At 39.8% G+C, this 22,920-nt stretch overlaps 1 protein-coding gene across 4 annotated transcripts in view; it reads left to right on the top strand.

Annotated features, from left to right (window-relative positions):
• Window positions 1-22,920, top strand: part of LOC129726932 (voltage-dependent calcium channel subunit alpha-2/delta-4) — a 132,276-nt gene that overhangs the window by 43,938 nt on the left and 65,418 nt on the right. For all 4 annotated transcript variants that reach the window (XM_055684206.1, XM_055684209.1, XM_055684208.1 and 1 more), the window contains exon 3: window positions 3,184-3,294. In XM_055684206.1, the coding sequence (XP_055540181.1) occupies window positions 3,184-3,294 (111 nt within the window). The remainder of the gene's footprint in view (window positions 1-3,183; window positions 3,295-22,920) is intronic.

Raw genomic sequence — 22,920 nt, 5'->3', positions numbered from 1 at the left:
TTGGGGATAATCCTCCCAAGTACCTTGCCCGCAGTTTCCAGCAGACAGATAGGCCTTTATTCCGATGGGTTCCCTGGCGGTGTCTTGATGGCCAGGTTCGGGATTCCATCCGGTCCCGATACCTTGCTCACCTTTAAAAAGCTGGTGATCACGATGAGTTCCTCTTTCGAAACACTTACCTCAACCTCGGTACAGCTGCCGTCGCTCACGTAAGAAGTTTTTTTGACATTGTCGATACACTCTCGCATCGTAAGAAAACACTGAAGCATGCACAGGAAATGGAAAGTCTTGAAATCAGAATTATTCCAGACCATTAAGTACCTTCGACAAGTGGTATTATGTAAAGGAAAAGTGACGGAAGTATCAGGTAGAACACAGAAACGGTCAACTCTTCTCAGCCAAGGTTTATCAATTGAAATTTTTATATGGTGTGTATTTCGTTCCCGAATTGACCTCTTTTAAAAGAATGCTTCGCAGTCACATAGTGAATGTTCCAAGGTTTCTCTATCTAGGTTACAGAAGCGCCAGGCATCATCTTGCAATCTACCTATCTGCTTTAGGTAATCTTTGCTTGAGCAGTGTCCCGTCACAAGGCCATTAAAGGTGCAAAGATCCTTTTTGGAGACATTGAGCAACTTTTGAGTAATTGTTTTGTTGGGTGATATAAATCTCCTCGATTGTTGAGCTGTTTCATTGTTTTTCCAGATGTTATCTATTGTTGATTTTTCCCAAACTACGCCATAGATCGACACGTCTCAAAAGGACTATCTCAACCGACAGAAATTACCCTGGCTGAACCGCATATCACGACGCCTTAAATCGGAGAGAAAACCGGTCCTGAGAAGGTTCTTAGATACAGAACTCTACCTCTACGGAACTACTACTTATCGATCAATACCCGCTACACACAGTTAAGTCGCTACTGATCTCCTTCATAATGTCGGGCGTAGGCCTAAACGTAACCCCAAATCGTTTTGGAAATAGGTTAGCAAACAGCGTAGAGATGACGGCCTTCCTTCTAGCATGTACTTAGACGGCGACACTGCGAACTATGTTTAACAAATCTGCTATTTGTTTTCGCGGATTTGTGGACGAACGGTTAACGACGGACGAAATTACTGTCGCAATAGAACGTGTCTCTTTTCTTGGTCGTGCACTGACTAACCTCTCCATTGACGATGGCGTGGTGACATTAGCTACCTCGAAACTCAGGTCTTCCATGTCCGTTGGACCAGACATGGAAAAAATGCATTTGTAGTCTGGCTTCTCCAATGAGTCGTCTATTCGTCCAATCTATTCGCTCTGGCGTCTTATACTCGGTCTGGAAATCGGCGTACATGTTTCCAGTACACAAGAATGGAAATAGAAGTGACATCAACGACTGCCGTGGAATCTCTGCTCTTTGCTCCATACCGAAACTCTTCGAGCTCGTTCTTCAAGAAGTACATCGCAGGTCTCACGCTAACATTCTATGTAATAGACAGCTTTGACGACCAGTCTCAGACGGGCGTTTTTTATGCTTTTGATAAACTGAATCACCGAAACGCCGTGGCGAAACTCGAAAAGCTTACCATCGGAGGCCCACTGCTTCACTGGTTTCAGTCGTATTTGTCTGCCCAGTGTTTAGTAGTGAACTTCGATGGAGTCTTTTCGATATCCTTCTCCGCTTACTCCGGCATTCCGCAAGGCAATTATGTCGGTCATCAAGGCTCAGGAAGCCGAACTGGTTACTTGCCAAACAATTCTCACCTTCTGTGAACTTCATCAGTCTTTTGGGGATAATCCTCCCAAGTACCTTGCCCGCAGTTTCCAGCAGACAGATAGGCCTTTATTCCGATGGGTTCCCTGGCGGTGTCTTGATGGCCAGGTTCGGGATTCCATCCGGTCCCGATACCTTGCTCACCTTTAAAAAGCTGGTGATCACGATGAGTTCCTCTTTCGAAACACTTACCTCAACCTCGGTACAGCTGCCGTCGCTCACGTAAGAAGTTTTTTTGACATTGTCGATACACTCTCGCATCGTAAGAAAACACTGAAGCATGCACAGGAAATGGAAAGTCTTGAAATCAGAATTATTCCAGACCATTAAGTACCTTCGACAAGTGGTATTATGTAAAGGAAAAGTGACGGAAGTATCAGGTAGAACACAGAAACGGTCAACTCTTCTCAGCCAAGGTTTATCAATTGAAATTTTTATATGGTGTGTATTTCGTTCCCGAATTGACCTAGTAACATTCACAACATGTTACATTTTAATTAATAGGGCATCGGACTACATCGCAAAACCGAAGGAAACCACTACCCTAGTAGTACGGTACCCTAGTGACATTGTTGTTCAGAACTTTTCAAGAAATCAATCGTAATCTTGTAAGATGGACTAGTATCATAAAATCGATCTGAACTGATTCAGTTGCGTGGAATGCTTCTCAGTTCAAGTGTTTTTCTTTGGCGTTCTTTATAAGTTTCACCTAAACGTGGAGAAAGCGATGCAAATTCTATGGATTCTCATCAAGTGTTGCACCGCAAAGGGAAATATTTCCGTTAGCACTCACAGCGTACGCATTTGATAGTGCACGTATTTTCTTTTATTTTTATTTTTTAAGATTTGAGGGCATAAAACAAAAATCACCTTTACTGTGCTAAACGGCGAATGGAAACCTAACGTCTTTTTATGATATGCGATCATTTTATAGACCATATTAAATTTAAAGGGTCTCGAAATGCTACTGTAACGGAACGATACAACCATTTCAATCATTTTACTTGAAGCCACCTCTGTGGACTTCCATTTTCGTACGAGCCAACAGTGCAACGACAGCACATTTCATCAATTTCCGTATATCGTTCGTCAAATTGATAGATATGGGACAAATCTGAATGTGTAATTAGATTAATCTGTCATTTGACACTAATTTGTTTCATAATTCTGGCTGCACGCACAACAGAACTGCCACTCGTGCGATCACGAAACCATTTTCTGCTGAAATTTTCCCGGTGGCGGTCGTCAAGAGACACGCGCGCACGTGTGTGTGTGTGTACGTGTGCTTTTGTGGTGCTGACCAGCTTTACACTCTATGCGATGATCAACAAATGATTGAAAGCTCCAGTGTTCGATATCCGCTGTCGTACTCATGTTAACGCGTTGAATAATTGCTTACGTTATGGTTTTGCTTTCGTTCACAGAAATACAAGGAATACGACGTCGACGTAAATCGGAAGGACGGGATTCTGCTGCTCCGAGAATTGGCAGCTGAGGTGAAGAACTTTATGGATTTTAAAATGAACGCCGTTATGGTAAGTACACGAAAGCGTCGCTGGTGTGACGATGATTATTGGGGCATTTTTGCGAATTGAACTTAAACGGTGCGGGTAGTAGGACTATTTGCGACTTGGAACGGTGGCATGTATTCCGTTTTATGGCCGAAGGTGTGCTGGGTTTATGGGCTCAGTTTACTGTTTGGTTTGACGGATTGGGCTAATTTTGAGGGAAATTTCTGCTGCAAATGTCAGAGCATTAAAATGATGATGAGAAATATCTCTGAACTCTTAATTCGCAGTATTTGTTAAAAACCAATATAATGCACTAAAATAAATTTCTTCTAATCATACCCACTAATGTATAGTGTATAGTTTTGCCGTCTACAATTTACCTTGTGTCTTTATGCTTTAATTGTCTGTTGCGAGAATTTGAATTTCATTGGAATCAGCTGAATCTAAAAATTGATTTTTTTATCACGCAGTACAGTAATATAATTTGAAAGTTTGGTATTCAAATTAAGGTTTTATGTGCTCGATGACTACACCACAATAGTAGAATGCTACAGATTTTACGAAAATTAATCACCCTTCCGACCGGATACAAGTTAACAACTGGAAGTATATCCACTTACCTGATATTACTGATTGTCATATGGAAGACAACGAAGGGAAGAGCTTACTGAAGATAGATATGTCATGAAGCATGTGAAAAAAAACGTGTAACGTGGCAAGCATAAGAAACAAGATTCTCTCTAGATACCTCGTTTTGCCGTAGTTGACAATAGATGCCGCTTCCTGGCGAAAGGTGCAAGGAATTTGCTTTTCAATAGCGTTACTGGGATTGGTGCTGGAATTCAGTGTAAAAGAGGAACTTAACTTGAAAATGAGGAATGTGACAAACCAGATATAAATTACAATAAAACCTATTCGAAATATAAGGCCGATGAAATTGAAATTTCATAAAATAAAACTTTTACTCTAAAAGTACATTTTTGATAAATTTGAGGAAATCATATCATATCATCACTAAATTTTCACAGATAGTTGCAAAAGATTAGTTCAAATTACACTTTTTGTGATATAGATTCTTGATGTACTTACATTGTAACGTTTCTTCTAAACAAGTGTCGTTTTCAAATACAAACAACTTCCCTACCACTGAACAAATTTCGAACACCAATATTTTGATCATTTTTTCAATACTAAATTATGAAAAGTTGAGTTGCAAATCTACTAAATTGGGCAAAATTCAACCAATCATCATGATTGATCTGTATCTGGGAACAGATGTGATGCAAAATACCTACACTGAACCAAGTATTCACTTATTTGTTATTGGAAACGTCACATAATTTCATTCATTTATTCACTTCATGAAAAAACCAGATTTATTAGAAATCTGACCGTATCGCATTTATATTATCAGAAAATTTATTAGAACGCAGGAATACTTTTTACCTGATAGATTTTATGTGAATACGCTTCATGTGCGTAGACAGATAATAGTTATGAGATTTTCAGATGTGAAAAAATGTCTTTTTCGTTCGTGTATTTAAGATGGCGAATGTTGCAGATAGTTTTCTGGAAGATTTGGCGTTTGCAAGCATTCCTTAGAAGTTATACAACGTAAGCTTAGTAAAATTACGTAAATTAAAAAATAAATCAAATCTATTTTTTAGAGAGTGGAATTCAGCTGTGTTAGCTTCCTAACAGTTTGGAGCAAAGTTCCGTTGAATGGAGTTAAGTTTTATTTGTAATGTAAGTTTTATTTACAATTATGTTTATTTATTATTTGTAATATACCATCATTGAAATAAATGGACAAATTCAATCTCTTATATTTAATCTTTTAATTTCGGAAAAATGCAACACTTCAAACAACCAGACCGAACATTATATGCACAAGCACATGAAGTATATTAAATAAAACCAATAATTCTCATCGCTGTAAAACACATACAGGACATGTGATTATTCCAATGAATATAACTAAAACCGTAATGTGAGTTTCTAAGTGACAATCACATAAATGCTATTGGAAAACCCACATGGAAAAAAACTATATGTTTTCCAATTACTTTTACATCATTACTTGGTTCAGTGTATATAGTATGAAACAGAGCCATCATTCGATTTAGTCGTAATAGTGAGGTCGTGTAAATGATAAAAGAACACATACGTACAGTGCAAATTTTGCCGGTTGGTAACTTCTTGTTGACCCATACGTATATGTACGGTCTCCGTAGCAAAATATATTTGCGACCAAGTGTTCTAAAAAGTATGTTTGCGATGCTTCATGGTGGAAGTATCATATCGGCGTATTACAAAAGTTCACATCAATGGACAACGTAATCTAATTCCCTAACAAAAAAAATAACAGGAGGGTTGTGTGCAAAGCCACGACTGCAAGGATGAAGTAGAATACTTTTACAAGAAAGATAACCCGGCTGCTTGCGTATCAGTCATTTTTTCATTTGGTGTTCAATATCGAATAAGATACCGATCATATCTTGGCGTTATCACTGACAGTGCGAATAAAATATTCTTTGTGATAAAATAAACAGTGAAAAGCATGGTGTGTTGTCAAAATGAGTCAACTTTTCATTGACGGTATTTACGCCCGCTATCGCACAGAAACTGCATTTCACTAAAGTGCCTCACTTCATCAGCTGCTATCGATGCTGATACCCACTGCAACTGCTACGCTATCCGCAGCCATTCTAATTTTTTGGCCGCTAAAAACGCTGCTATTGGTATCCGCTGTCCCTGCAACAGCTGGCCCAGCTGCTATCGATGTTGAGATTCGCTGCAACTAGTGCGTTATCCATTGCTATGCCACAGCTGTGGCCGCTATCCGCCTGGTATCCACTGCACTGCTACTGCTGTTACTAAGGGAGGACTGCTCTTGTCGCTGTCTAGAACTATTATAAGCGGCTTCGACTGAAACAGGCTCTTATATAGGGATGAAAAAGCTATCGATAGTTATCGATACCGGTAGGAAATCATTGATAACTATCGATAGCCATTTTAATCGATATTTCCTATCCTTACTCCTATACAGACAAACAGCACATTCAAATTGCAAGGTCTATGTTTCTGTCGACTGTGCTTGGGAAGCAATCATATTAACGACCAATCAGATCAATCGAATTTTGCGCTTCAACAAGGATTGATTATTTTCAATAATATAGTAAGTTGCTTGTCATGATTTGGACTTGATAATTTTTAAATTTTGGCTATGTGAAAAATTAATTTTTATGCTGATAATAAAAGCTTTCCGGATGTCGTGCTCATGACTGAAGGAAAAGATAATTCAGTACGTTCTGATACACGGAGATGAAGCCAAATATATATCTGCTCCAAATTTCACCAGGTATCCAGAACGTTCTGCTCAAAATTTCGCTAGGTTTCCAGAACGTTCTTTTCATTGGATGCATTACTAGTGTGCCCGCTATCACTCAGAGACAGCATTTCATTAAAATGCCTCACTGCATCAGCTGGCCCTGGTGCTATCGATGGTGATATCCGTTGCCGCAGCTGTGGTCGCTATTCGCTGCCATTTGTATCTACTGCCCTGCATCAGCGGGCCCTACTAAGATTGATGCTGAGACCAACTGCAACCGCTGCGCTATCCCCGTTGCCATTGGTATCCGCTGCCCTGCATCAGCTGGCCCTGCTATCGATGCCGAGACGCGCTGCACTATTGGTTGCCATACCAGAGCTGTGACCGCTATCCGCTGCTAGCGATGCTGGTACTGCTGCTGTATCCACTGCACTTCTACTGCTGCTGCTAAGGGAGGACTGGTTGCAGTCTAGAATTATAATGAGCGGCTTCGGGTGAAGCAGGCTCTTTTATAAGCCAAATTGTACATTTCAAATGGCAAGGTCTATGATTCTGTCGACCGTGCTTGGGAAGCAATCATATAACGATCAATCAGAGGCCGAATTTTTCGTTTTGACAAGGCTTGACTATTTTCAATAGTACAATAGTTTGAATAATAAAATTACAATTATCTGCATTTGGGAAGAATCTTAGAAGATTTTCCAATCTATTGCTGCCAGAACGAAGGAAATCCATCGAATACTAATCGATTTATTAGCATTTGAAATTGGACATATTTTTCACTTTTTTTCGGTTTTGGATTTTCATTTCACATCCCTATGTATCCGAACTTACTGAGAGAAGTATTCTACTTCAAAGAAATCACATCGGCAGCCCCATCTTGTACAGTTGTATGTGACCGACAGTTCATATCGGCAACATTTTGCAGATTACATTTTTTCGCAGACTGGTACAGTGGTACCGTTCGATATTTTGGCCTCCAGCGTGATTGGTGAAGATGCTACCAAAAACGCTAGGCCGATTTTATTCATATGAAAAAAAAAAAATATCGGTGTAATATTTTCTTGAAATTTTACTCTTTCTAACTTTGCCAAGTACACCAGACCCACGGTTTTGATTTTAAGTTTTAATTTAGAATTTTGATCAGATAATTAAAACTCAATAGTCTGGTTTTCGAAGAAAGCTGTCACTTTTATAAAAAAAAAGGCAAGAGACCGACAGAGCGAGGGGTGCTACAATCGGCATTAAAGTTGGGATTTTCGTATAGCGACCTTATATGAATAATTCCCTAAGCATTGTGTTAATCTGAGAAGATCGTTGATACGTTTGTACATATTTTGCACACCTGAGATGGAATAACGCAATGTATGATAAACCGAAACCAAAAAGGTTCCTGCTGTTTTAATGAAACTATTTCTATTTCTTAAAATTATGGCTAAATGCGTAATGTCTTGAAATATATTGATACATTGTTTTTGATGTAAATGAGTCAAAAAAATCAAAAACAATATAATAATTATAAGCGGCAGTGTAGCCAAATATTTTCTTTTTACATTTGAAAAATTTAATTACATTTTTCGGCAAATGAGTACATTTTGATTGAAAATTTAATGATTTCTTCTTGTTCCTGATAAAATTTTACATGCAAAATACTTATTATTCTAGCGAAACTCGAGCTGCAGCTTTTTATTTAAGAAATAAAGTCAAACTTACTCTGATTTTCTTATAACATCTATTCTGATTTTGATAACATTTCTGTTTTTTCAAACGCAAAGAGAATTTTTCTGGCGACACTGCCGCCTTCAATCGATTCTTTTGGATCCTTTGACTACCCTACACAGAGAATCCTGACTGAGAATTTTCAGGGTACCTATAAATCGGTGACGGAATCGCGAGAGAAACCGTTCCTGCGATACGGTCAGAATAAGCTCGAATCTATTATGGAAAGCCTTCTCATTGATTTTTAACGAATCCAAATGTAGGAATCCTTAGGTTTTATTTTGAAAAATCTTACGGATTCGCATACACGTATCTGTAAACGATCGATTTGTACTGGATATAGGATATATGATTCATGGAAAGTGTTATTTATTACCGTTCTCGACGCTGCGATTTTGAAATTTCATCGTAAAAGGAAAGCATACTGAAGCAAAAACCTTTCGCGTCTCTGAAAAAATTAACACAAGTGGATTGCAATATATTCTACAATATTATAAAATTAATGTGCTTGACATCCGATAACTTTTATCTGCAGTGCTACAGTATATGCTGCTTGGCAAAACCTAACCCGTATTTGCTTAGTTATTTCTTTCTCAAAGTGTTATACTTTTTGATTTAATCTTGTAATTTGTTAATTCCGTTCTAGAAGTATAAAAAACCTCTGTCTAGAAGTAAAACCAAACACTTCTGTCTGATGGTTAACAAATACAAATTTATTATTGAGAAAGATTCTATTTCAGAAACACTAGATTCACTAATGTTTTTATTTAGCATCCTCTGAGCTGAACCTGAAAAAGAATAAGCTGCTTCAACTTCTTAGATCGCGAACAGAACTTCTCTGAACATGCAGATCGAGTTTAAAAATTTCAACAATTAAAACTAACGAGGACAGACTATTCGATATGACTGACGTCCCGGTTAGAATAAATTTATTTATATCCGGACGAACACATAAATTTCGCGTTGATTCCCTACGATTCCTCATTCTTACATTGGAATCGTGGGCTTCTTCGATAAGGAATCCTGAGAAAAGAATCCTCAATACTGCTCAGTCTATGGGAGCAAGATTCTTGAATGAGAATCGTGTGATGAGAATCAGAATTGAAAACGCCTGGACAAGCATATTATTTTCACATAGATTCTAGGGCTTCCCACATTGAAATTGTAGACGTCTTTGATAAGGAATCCTCAAGACTGTCCAATCTATGGTACTTACCTTACTTAGCATGCTAGAGCCGGGGTGGCCCGGGCTATTTCAAGAAGTTGCCTCCATTCCGCTCGGTTCTGGGTTGTATGGCGCCATGCTTCCAGGCGTCTCGTAGATCACTTTCAATCTGATCAAGCCATCGTGCAAGCTGTGCTTCTCTGTTGCTGGTGCCGGAGGGGTTACTGAAAAGATTCGCTTTAACCGAGTTGTCGTCCAGCAACCTTGCGACGTGTCCGGTTCCGAAGATGTGAAAAGCGTTTTGAGCCCTGTGAGGATCACTACGACACCCACATTGGACCATGTGGGAATCCCTACGACACGCGTGCTAGGATTCTTTGATGAGAATCGTGTTACGAAAAAACATCACTTCAAAGTTCTAATAACTTTTGTTTTTTTTTTATCCGATTTGGTTAGGTTGAACACCAAAAGATTCAGTAACTCATCTTTCAAGTCAGCAATGGCCTGAAGGAACTCTCTCTTTTCCAAAAATTCGATTTGCCGGGGATATTTTCTCAAACTGAGGAGTTTTAAGAGTATTTTAAAAGAATCTCACAATTATTGGTTCAAAGTTCAAAAAAAAATTTAAACATGCCGTATGGCTTTGGGTATTTTGGTGATATATCTTCGAAACCACGATGCTGCCCAGATACCGGAAAACGACCCCAGGCGCCTCTAACCTCTTCCAGGGTCCATGCTACATGGCTATAAAGAGCCATCGGAAGAATCGGTATTTTATAGAGCGCTGGTTTGGTACGGGTTTGCGGTAACTCAGTTGGTTACGCAATCCGCAGAAAGCTCTGTTTGTAGCCGATATTCGCCTGTTTAACTCGCGCTACTTCATTGTTGCACGTCATCAATGTACCCATGTACATAAATTCATCGACTACTTCAACTGATTTCCCATCTATTACAATCGCCCAGATGGTCTCGAGGTACGATGCTGGCCTAACAAGCCACTCGTCGTAGGTTCGAGTCTCGGCTCGGGAGAGACTTTGCTTTGTTTTGCTTACCATCGCAGTACCATCAATATGTTACCATTACTTCAAAGAAAAATTGAACGCATTCACTTACAGCTTTTGCCTTTCGACTCTATTGAAAAGTGCTAAAAATATTTAAAGTTTTGTTCTTTCAGTCGATTCTATTGAAAGAGATCCAATTTGTCATTATCAAATAATCTTATTCACATCATTGAAAAAAACCTATTTTGTGGCTTCCGGAAAAAATTTCAACAATTTGACAATTATAAGCTGGTCATTAGTTTCCTATTACAATGATATACAGCAATTCCATGCAAAAAAGTTCTTTTTGAAAAAGGTTTTGCTCCGATTATGCTCAGGATCGCTATAGTTGTTCTTTGTCCAAAAGTTTCAGTGCTTAGGATGACACTTTTTGAAATAGATTGGCTTTTGAGTCGTTTGACTTATTTTGAAATTGTGAACGTAAAATTGAAGGTAGTTAATTCAAGGACAAATACTAAACTATAGTTTGAATAATGAGAACTAAGTGAAAATCATGACACAAACCGTGTTTTGTGAAGGGTTCATGACCATATCGTTTGATATTGTCTTTGGATTCTACAGGAACTTTAAAATATAATATAAGATTGTAAGGGAGGTGTATTTTTTATTTTGTACACTATGAACACCACGCGTCTCCTTTGACTTGAATAAAATGGAATAGAATATTTAATGGAAACGCACGATCGTTCAATGGAGATGGTCATGTCGTCCGGTTTTGGGCTTCACTGATACCACCAATGCCAAATACTGTTTAGTTTTTTATTCCGTTCAAGCCCGTTTTGCTGATCACAAAGAAATTCACAGTTCAAAGAAAATGTGCCTCTTCACCTTTTTATCAAATTTTCTTTCATTAGTGATTTTGGTTATAGTCGATTTTTACAATACTTTCGACAAATCTTTTATTCGTAATGCTCAAAGAATGTCGAAAAAACCATCCACGGGTTGACTTTTTCGAAATTTTTGCTTTCATCCGTTGTTCAATTATGGGAAAATATCCAAGAACGCATGGGAACTTATTATCGAAAAGTTTTTTTTTGTTCTGGTACAATTCTCGGGTAGCTTTTTCTGGTTCTTGAGAGGTGTTTTATTAAGTTATTAAGTTTGCATAAATGTTAATGGTAGTTCTGTACAATTAGATTTTGTAGGGTTCAAAAAGTGGTTTTTGCTTCCAGAAATTAATGTTCTACTTTAAGTAAAAATTTCTTTATTTACGGGATTGTGTTCAATAAACAACAAGTCAACATCAACATTAATACCGATTAGTGAAACAACTTTGTGGAGCTTTCCCCAAAATGCAACGGTTTTTTTATATTCAATATCCTGAGGTAATCGCGTTTAAATCTCCTCTTGTAATATTTTTATTCGACAGTACATCACATCTTCTCCATTTGTTTTCAATGCTCAAATGTGGAATTTGAAAAACATAAAAATAATAAAAAATACTCTATGGAAGCGGCATAAAAATCTGTTCACTACATATCCATGATATTGCAAACGGTGTATGTTTCGGTTCATTCGTTTACTATATATTTTAAATACTCGGTAGTCGATACTACATGCTTGGTAACTAGCGATATCCTTTTAAAAACTACCTGCGTCATTTCGACACATTTTTTTTTTTAAAACATAAAGCCATATTAGGAACAGGGAACAAATTCATCGCTCAACGTACAGCACTTGCCTGAATTATACAATTATACAAAATCGTCCAGAAAATGCAGACTACTATCATTCCTTTAATTCAATAATGTTATCGCATTTTTCGATTTCGATGGAATTACACGGATGCAGCACAAAAAGAATAAACATTTATGAATAAGGAAGATATTGAAGGTTTCGGAACAAAGCTTTATTAATTTTTTAATCTGTTAGAATTCTTTTTTGTCAGTTAGAAGGTTTATTAACTTTAAGAGTTATCACAGGTACCAAATAATACGTTGGTTATTATTAGTTTGTTTATGTACGATTGATGAAAATATATTTATCTAACCGATTGTAGCTTCACCCAAGGCAATAGTTTGCTCAATTTCTCTGCCAGAAAATGAACAGTGTCTAAATTTTGATGATGATTATCAACACAATTTTGACATCATAAAAGATTACGATTATTATCGCGCAGATTCAACGTTCCACCTTGTATAAGCTAGCTTGGCATAGACAATCTCGTACAGACTGCTGCATATTGAGCAAACGCGTAAACTAGTGTTTCTTTCATCCAAGTATATTGTCTTGCCACGCCAATGGATTCTCCACGATAGAAAATATGGCAGCCAGAAAGATGTGTATAGTTATGCAAAACAGAAGAAAGTATTTGCAGCAGGCAGCAATTGGCAGAGACGAGTGTAGAAAATCTCGAACGGGAATGAGATTGGAGTTTTGCATTATACTGGCTGTTGGTATGTCCTATGTACTGCTCAGCATTGCATCGACAGGAAACGAGATACGAGAGGAAGAATATGGCAGTCTAAGGGCGCCGTCCGTGTGTGTGTGTTAGTATTGGTACGAAAGCCCGCACAGACGCGCGGGGGCTTGACTGTGATGCTACGAAAGTGTGAACAAAAAACATTGCGCTTCCTGGTACGAAAACATAATGGAAAACGGTAGAAGATAAAGTTTACGATTGTTTGGCTTGCCGTCGTGGAAGGATGGGCAAGTGTGGCTTTCAGTGGAGAACTCGGTGTTAAGTTTGGCTGTAATAGAAGTACTAGTAAACGGGAAATGTGGGGTGAAAAAAAGTGCACAGGAATAATCGTCTTAGAGTGTTGCGTATTTTTTCCTATTTTTTTCGGAGCATTGTTGCGATGACAAGGTTGGTATTGAAGATGCTTCACTGGCGAATACTTGTGAGGATAAAAAATAATGCCAGTAGACTGGTCTCATACATCACCGCTGACGGGCAATATGTTAGAGCCATACCGCATTGTTGCACCTCAGACATTTTGCCGAATGCGTTTTTTGTTTTTCAGCCGCTGCCTGCTGCAGTCACAAGTTGCGCGAACGTGAAGCTTCAAATGTTTGAGAAAATTTCATGTTTTTTTCGCTGGAACAATTCCACCGCTATGACAAATTGGATTATGTTCGGGCGTTAAACAGGGTCAGCGAATTCGGGCCAATAAAAATGAAAGTAATCAATTGATGCGTTGGACTTTATGATATTTGAAGATGTCTAACCTTAAGCAAGTTTTAAATTATGTTGATTACCCAGTTATTCTACTGTTCTTGGGCTTAATTCAAAAGGTCAAACTAGCGTGAAACAATTCAAGTACCATTTTTTTAAATGTAAATTTTTATTCACCCTTCACTTTGAATCAACAGTCAATTGAGAATTCTTCTCGCGATTGTTTGAGTAGCGGATTCTTCTTAGGATTCCTGACAACTAAATTTAAACACTTCTTCTTTGTTTATGTATGTTGTGTTTGATATATGCATGCCCAGTTCTGTACAAAATGGTGTCAAAACAAGAAGCATTGCGCAAGCGCATTGTGCAGTGTTTTCTGGACTGCTTGAAAATCTGGTAAAAGTTCACCGTAAACCACGTTAAAAGCGAAAATGTTCTGCGTACCTCAACAATAATATGCGGTGGAAACCCGGTTAAAGTAATGAACAAAAAATGACTTCATTCTTCTCGTCAAAAACATGGTTTAATCTCAGTTACTTAGCTATCATTCAACATGTGTACCTAAACGACTGTTTGTATAAAGTTCTGATTATTTTTTTTTTTAAAACACCATGCTGGATGATGGTGGCTGTTTTGGTCAGATAGAAAGTTGTCACATTGCGTCAAAAAAAAAAAAAAAAAAAAAAAAACAGTACTTGCTGAACACAAAATATGCAACCCAAGGAATCTGGCTCAGTGTCGCCCAATCGAAGATTTCTTTAGGATTTTGAATTCAAACAGTTGATTGGTCGAATCAAGAAATGAATTCGGAAAATCGACGTGAAGGCCGTACTCTTTTAGCCAAGCTGAGGTAAGAGTAGACGTGAGCTCGACCAATGGTTATTTTGATAAATAAGAATACTTGAGGAATAGGCTTAGAATAGGTGTTTGAGTATAAGCTCATGATTAGCGTATTTAATAATCAATTGTTATATGAAACATTCGTCGAAAATTGTGTTTTCTGTTAAGCAAGCGAGGAAAAAAACGCAGAGACCGTACTAGAGCGAACTTGGAACAATACAGGCGGGCACAGAACAGCCCTCCGAAGGAAGAACCTCACCAAGAGCATCGAGATCGCTTGGCGATGGAAGAGCTGTACCGAGCTAACGACACTCGGGACACTCAGCAAATGCTACGTCACAAAACGTCATTCTGGGATACCTATTTTGGGAGCTTATACGGTAACTTCCTTACGGACGAGTGTGAGGTGATCGAAAGGTGATAGCAGCACTTCGATGAGCATCGAAACGGCGATGCAGTAGAGCACAAGGACCGTAAGGCAATTGATCTTTGTGCACGAGCATAAAACAGCAGGTTTCCAGCCCCTGATCTCCTGGAGGTGAAGGAGAAGATTGGCCGGCTGAAAAACAATAAAGCTGCTGAAGTGGACCAACTTTCCTTACCAATCAGATGAGAGCCGTGAGTAAGCTCGATTTCCAGCCTGGACGCGTGTTTGGATCTCTTTGCTGGTTTTATTGTCGGCGGTCATCAGTGACCCCAAATATACGAACTCGTCGACCACCTTAAGCTCATCGCCGTCTACAGAGACTTGAAATAGAAGGCTGAAGTTGTTATGTTGGAGCTTCTCGCTCGCATGTATTTCGTTTTCGAAGCATTTATTCGCAGTCCGGTTCGTCTGGCTTCGGATTTTCTCCGTCCTCGCCTAGTTACGTGCTATGATGTCAAAGTCATCCACGAAGCTCAGAAGCTGAGCCCGCGCCGTCGATGCCCGTCCTTCGGATCATGTCCTCAAGGGGAATGTTAAACAGTAAACAGGAAAATCCATCACCTTGTCTTAACCCTCTGCGTGATTCAAAAGGGCTCGAGAGTATCCCCGAAATACGCACGTAGCACATTACTTGCGCTTGGTGGCCTTGATCAGTCAGTCAGTCAGTTCATCCGGAAATCCGTTGTCGTGACATTTCTGTAAGATCTATCGGATTGAGAAGATTTGGTAGCACGGGCTCCCATGAAACCCGCTTGACACTGGTCCACGATTCTTCTGGTTAAAAGTAATAGGCAACGGAACAGGATCTGTGAGAGTATTATGTAGGTATTGATAAACGAGATATCGCTGTAGTCGCGATACTCCAGTTTATCGCCATTCTTGAAGTTGTAGCAGACGTCTCCCTTCATCCACTCCTTTGACAGTTTTTTTTCCTCCCATATCCTGGCAATGATTCATTGCAGCGCTCTAGCCAGCGCTTATCTTTTCTGTTTAAAGACCTCGCTCGGCCGTCCGTCTTTGCATGCGGCTTTGTTATTCTTTAGCTTCCCGATCTCACAAAGAACTTCATGAACATCGGGAGCTGGTACTCGGTCATCTACTGCTGTTGCTCCGAGGTCAGTTCCTGGTCCGTTTCTGTTTACTGCATCGCCATTCAGGTGTCCATCGAAGTACTCCTTACACCTGTCGACCACCTCGCTTGCATCCGTGACAAGATTCCCATCCGCGTCGTTGCACATGTCGTCTTGTGGCACATGGCCTTTGCGAGACTGGTTTACCTTTTCATAGAACTGCCGCGTATCACTGAAACGGTACACCTGCTCCAGCTCCTCATTTCCACGATCCTCTTGTAGGCGTTTCTTACGTCTGAGAATCGTGGTCATGTCGTTCCTTGCCCGTTAGTAATTGGCATTGTTATATTTCGTCGACCTGCCCAGCTATATCGCTCAAGTCCGGTTCTTCTCATTCACCATTGTCTCGCACTACCCGTCATATCAGTTGTTTCTGCTACTCGGTGTCGCCGTTGCGGTCTCCCCGATGGCTGTGCGAATGTTGCACCAGCTGTCCCAGAGAGGCGATGCGCCAAGTCCCTCCGCCGTGGGTAGTACCGCTTCAAGCTGTTGCGCGTATTCCTCTGCAGCCTGGGAGTTCCGGAGCTGTTTGGGGTTGAGCCGCGGGGTTCGACGATGTCGCACGTGGTATATGGTCGACAGTTTCGAGTGCCAAGATACCACAACTAGGTAGTGATTCGAGCCAATATTCGCGATAGGTGCGTAGATTGGTAATGTCTGTGAAGAACCGGCCGTCGATGGTCAATTTGATTTACTGTACGTTGTTGGTAGCTACCACGGTGAGCAGGCTGTGCGGGCCGATCACCGACTTGTATATGTCTTCCCTACTGATGTGAGCATCATGTCCCCAACTTCCCAGCGAGCTGTTGAAATACAGTGGAGAAACACTGGCTAGAGCCGTGAATTGTGCCATTTTTTAAATTTGGAGAAATAACGAGTACTGGAGGAGTGGATGGAATATATTGTGTGTCCCATCTACAAAAAGGGCGACAAACTGAAGTGCTGCAATTACCGGCTAACCACTCTGCTGAACGCCACCTACAAAGTACTCTCCAAAATACTCTGCCGTTGAATACACTGGTCGACAAAAGCCAAAAAAAAAATTGTAGCCCTGAAGCAGTGTCTGTAGTTAGGGATGAGCAATAGAATAAGTCTGCAGTGGAATGTGATACAATATAGATTGTGGAACAGTACCACCGTCCTCCGTAGTTTAATTGGTCAAAACACCATGCCGTAGACAGGGAGATTGCGGGTTCAAGTCCCGTCGGGATGCGGTATATTTTTCCAAATCTGTATCATAATTCCAGTCCGCTTATTTTTCGCTCTCCCTACTTCACATACTGTCTGCTTAATGAACTTGCGTGTTAACGGGTAAAAGGCGTTGTTAAAAATAGAAATTTAGTTCGAAGAAACACTCCTGTGATATTCGTGATTTAGCAAGTTATCGGCATACACCTTAAGCGATCATGACCACTAATGGCTGATCGTGACCACCTATGGCGACTGCGGATTTCAGGACAAGATGACGCGATTGGTTAAACCGACGATGGATCGAGTGATGTGTGTAGTTCGAGTATTGAGGGCACTCTCGAACCCCTTCGAAACTCGAAGAGGTTAACGACAAGGTGATGGTCTCTCGTGCCTGCTGTTTAATATTGCCCTGGAAGATGCGGTTAGAAGAGCGAGTTAGGTGGCTCGAATCTCCGTTAAGATGGCCGATAAGTGCCTCGCATTGAAGGCCGAAGGAGAACAGATTGGACTGGTCATCAATGCATCGAAGCGAAGTATATGAAAGGAAGAGGTTCACGAGAAGAGAGTACTAACCTCCCACCTCGAGTTCAAGTTGGTGGTGGTGACATCCAGGTGGTTGATGAGTTCGAGTACCTGGGCTCATTGGTAATTGCCGACAACGACACCAGCGGAGAAAATCATCGGCACATTTTGGGAAGATACATATTTTGGTCTCAGGAGGGCGCTCCGGTCGAGTAGAATTCGCCGCCGCACCAAGTAGAGCATCTACAGGACACTAAATCAGATCGGCAGTCTCGTATGGCCATGAGACACGGACTATGCCCGTGGTGGACCAACGCACCCTTGCAGTCACAGAGCGGAAGGTGCTGCGAATCATCTTCCACAGCGCTAAGATTGACAGGTTGCGGTGGGCTGGGCATGTGGTAAGGATGTCGGACGGTAGCCCGGTAAAAATGGTTTTTGGAACCAATCCGTCAGGGGCGAGACGGACAGTGGATGAGGTGGATCGATCAGCTGGAAGATGATCTACGTCATCATGGACCGAATGTGATGGAGACGACTCTTACGTATGCCAAAGGCCACACCACGGCTTGGGACTGTTTCCTAGCTAGTTAAGCAAGCAATCGCCTCATTATAGGGAAAGTCACACAAAAGCATAAAAGGAATTGTGTAAATTTCTCCTTATGATTGATATCGATCAGCAATAATCTTCATCGAGAGCTTCCAAAACCGCAAAATTTGTAAGCATGGACTACAACTATTGTTATAGAGAAACAAGGTTGTGTGTAAGTTTTTTTTTTTCAAAGCGTGTGGATTTCGTTTGACGGTTTGCTTCGATCGATTCGATTGGACCGAGGCTCAGGCTCGTGGACTCAAGTCTTACCTTATGACACGAACGAATCGTACAAACATGAAGAGGAATTAATTACACTTGTATTTATAATCTTTGCATGCACTTTACTCACATCGATTCGCGATTCCGCATCGGTATTTGAATTTATAGAAAAGTTTTAATGTTCGATGCAATTCAAAAATTCACCATATACTGTGGTGATAAACAGGAACATTGCGTGAATTTGTCACAATGACCTACATTACAATTAATTTAGCATAAACTAATATCAAATCTAGTTAACAAAGATAGAAATTCGTAAGAGATGCCAGCAAGCATAACCTACGAAACCCTGCTCGCATCCTTGCCGACTGGCACAAGTTTTATCGGAAGGACAGTTCGGGGTTGTACAGGTGTGCGCGTGCTCTTAGCTGAAGAAAGCTGGGGAGTAGGTATACAGTGTAGGGGACATATTTTAAATTGTTTTGTTTTGGAAGCTCACAGATATTTTGCTTTTTTGTTGACGGAGCTATTTTTTGTTAGTATGCACGTTGTCTTTGATGTTTACCCTTCTGTTGGGACGCTTCAAGAAAGGAGGTTTGCTAATATAAAGCGACAAAAGTCGGCGCAGACATGGTCGAGCATTCTAAAGAGCAAAAGTCTGGATCATTTTTGAAAATGTAGAAATCAATGCTAAATTAAAATTCAAGTTTTTCCCTTCCAATCTGATTGAAGTTACAGGGCGCACCACTCATAAGATGAAAATCGATTATCGTTCATTAGTATGCGACAAGAGTGTGCAAAATAAATCTCAATATTTTCAAGGATCTCCTGCTGCCTGTGGAGGACGGGTAGATGAGAGCGAGAGGTAAAAATTGTGTAATGAAATTAGGTTAGTTACCGTCATTTTGGTGTTTCATATAAGTGCCGTTTGAGTTATTGAAACAAAATGAACGCGCCAATAGAATCTATCCATCCCAATTGTAGTGGGTTACGGGAGGGATTTCCGTACAGAATAAAGGAACTAACCGGTAAATTCTCCAGTGCGTGCAAAAATGGAGAAAGACGAGTGGAGTTTTAATTGAATTTTCAAATTCGTTCGACAAACTTTGAACCTTTCCGTATATTGAGCAACGCCGACGGCAGGCTAAAACCGACTGGATGCTGTGTTCCATATACATATCTATACCTACATGCAGCAAAGCGGTCTGCGAATCACAGATCGTTGGCAAGACGGTTGGGTCGGACGCGCTGACGGACGTAAAACGATTTAATATTCTCATCATGACATTCGGTTGTTTCGGTCTATCGCTCTGCTGAGGAGGGAGAGAAGGATTCATGGCTGGGGCTTGGGCTCGGGTGCTTTCCACGCTCGAAACCGGAAGGACGACTGAGTCGCTTGCTCGTGCAGGGATGTGGGGTAAGCACCGGGAGCTTGGGAGAAATTTATGAATTCAGCGTAACAACATGATGATGATTGTTATCGTTGCGGATTGTTGGGGTTACCACGTGAAGATATCCGGCCGTCTCCCGCTGTTGGCTGGTTGAGTTGGTTTAGTGCATTTGACAATACAACGGTTATCGCAGGTTAAGGACGATAATATAATGATTTATCTGACTGTTCGCTTTGGTAACGCGAAAAGCAAGATAATGAATGAGTGGATTTATAGTATTTCATAATAATCTTTGCTCTACGTTATTTGAAAGGCTCTTTTTTTTCTAAAGATATGTGTTTCGCTGAGACGAAAAGTTTTATAATTATTTAGTGGTCCGACTTTTCAAAAATTTGTTTGTCTATCGAGTATCCAAGAAATAAAAAATTGGCTGTTTTCATGCTGACTGTGTAAGCCTATTCCAAAATGGTAATCTGGTCTTCATTACCCACGTATAAACATGCGTACCATGTTTCCGGTGCATTTTCCAGTTCAATCATTATTATGAAGTAGTACTCATTCCATTCAACTTATTAACCACGCAGGTTTCCCAAGCCTCTCGCTCCCGAGAATCCTCCCCTCGACAGCTACATAAATCTTTCTTGAAATTATTTGTAAAGCTGACCGACGACCGGAACATTCGTCAGATCAAAGATAGCATCTCCTAACAAGCACAAAACACCCGCCCGGCTGAACATGCCGAGAAAGCCAGTCTTCTGGGCTCGGTTGTGGGAAAATGATAGCTGCAGGGTTGCCAAATTACCCGCTTTATCATGAGCTCTCATCATATCATGTCTTAGTTGTCGGCTAGCAACACCCGGACATTGCTGTGGGGTAAAAATAGCCATAAAATACCACCGGCTTCTTTTAATCCGATTTAGTTGCTTCATAGAGGGCAGCTGTTTATCCTCCGTTCGCCTGGTTCTCCTTTTGTGCGCATATGTGTGTTTATTTTTTGTCTTTCAGTTTATGGTCGGTCTCATTCGATCGTCCGTCACCAACTAACCAGAGGAAAACTTGTCGGACGGTGGAAGAATGTACACCATAAAAGAAAATAACATAATGCTGCTGGAATTGTTTGATCGGTTCTAACAGCAGGAGAATAAAATGATCTATAACGTGCAGATAAATAGTTGAATAGTTTTCAGTGGGTCGAATCCTGGGAATGCTGAAACCTGGCCTCTAGTTGACGTGTTGGATTTGAAATATCTGTAACCGTACTTTAGGAGTATGTCAGCAAAGAGAATGGATTCCAGCAGGTCACAAATCGTAAGGAGCGTTTTGATGTTGAATTGCTATCCAAAAATAGACGAACTTCGCATCAAGTGGTACTAGGGGTAAGCGGGGTAAGACCGCCCCCTTAAGCAATTCTGTTTATGGAAAAAATGTTGCGGCTGCAATTTCATTTTTTCTTCGCTAAGAGGTTCTTCTATTCAATACCCGCATTTAAAAAATAAGAACTGAAATATTTTTGTTTATTTTCCAGCTTTCTTTTAAATTTTAAAAATTCATTGAAAATGTGCAGATCTTTTTCATGCGGGGTAAGCCCACCCACCAGCGGGGTAAGATCGCCCACCATTTTTTGAGGATAAACAATATTTTTAGGGCCAAAACGGTTGATTTATCGGTATAGTGTCTCTGACAAAGATGTAGATGGTTTTTTTTTCTTTTTAAATAAAATATACACTGTGAAAAATCTGAGGAAAATTTTTTTTTCTAAGTTTTAACTTATTTTGTTTTCTGATTATTCAAGTTCAAATAAATGTTTAGGTAACTTTTTTGGTTTTGAAAATAAATAGATTTTTCAGAATTGGGGTTTTTCAAGATATTGAATTCATAATATACCTATCTTTAAGCTAAAAATTAAAACTCGTTAAACCTGTCTGTATGATTCTTTTGAAGACTTATTATGTAAAGAAAAATACTAGTAATTATTATTTCTTTTATTTATATTTGCAATTTTCTATGCTCTTTATTTTTGAAGAACAAAATTACCAACGACTCTATACACCAAACAAACCGTCAAAAAAAAAAAATTCTTCAAAAAATTTGAGCTATTAATATTTCTATTACTCCATGATTCAACAACCATAAAATTTTAGCTTCCCTTTTGTAGATTTTACAGGCAAAAACATGTTTTTTGTTCAAATAAATTTGAGAAAAAATATATTTTTAATTCTATTTTATATCTTTTCTTTAAATTTTTTTAGAGTGTGTACTTTTTTCGGAAGTAAACAACTACTATTTTCAATTCTGCCGGAGACGTCATACCAATCAAACAAACCGTCTTGGCTCTAAAATTATTTTGGTTCATTAACACCATTTTCACACAGGTTTACTTTTTTCAAAAATAAGTCAAGACTAATAAACAAGCTTCAACCAAATCGAAAATGGTCGATTAACATCGATGTCTTATGTGGCTTGAAGTTGCTTAACTGATCCTGTAAATATTCCCTTTGTAGTGTCGAGGCATTTGGGTCTTGAAGTAAAACAACAAGCAGTTGTATAGGTGGCGGTTTTACCCCTTGTATAGTGGGCGATTTTACCCCCAGTTGAACACTTTCATATTTGACCGAAAAAGTAGTCAAAATCACAAGATTACTCACGGCCTTCGATATTTCCGGAAGAAGATAGATTCAGGCAAGCGATTAAACGTATATACACGAACAAAACAATAGATTTTTAGACAGAAAAACCTTAAGTCCCGTTATCGCAATACAATAGCGCATTGACTGGTTGCCAGCTGAAAGGTTGTTTCTGATTATTTCTGCGACCGTTCGCGCACTATCAAAACAGAAAAACGTGCAAAATGTTATGTAATTATACTGTAATAGACACGTTAAAGAAATTTTTCAATTATTTCATAATTTGGTAGTAAAATTACGGTGGGCGGTCTCACCCC

This window comes from Wyeomyia smithii, chromosome 3 (assembly GCF_029784165.1).
Source record: "Wyeomyia smithii strain HCP4-BCI-WySm-NY-G18 chromosome 3, ASM2978416v1, whole genome shotgun sequence".
Taxonomy (NCBI): Eukaryota; Metazoa; Arthropoda; class Insecta; order Diptera; family Culicidae; genus Wyeomyia; species Wyeomyia smithii.
The sequence above is the reverse complement of the archived record's forward strand: the minus strand, read 5'-3'. Positions and strand labels throughout refer to the sequence as shown.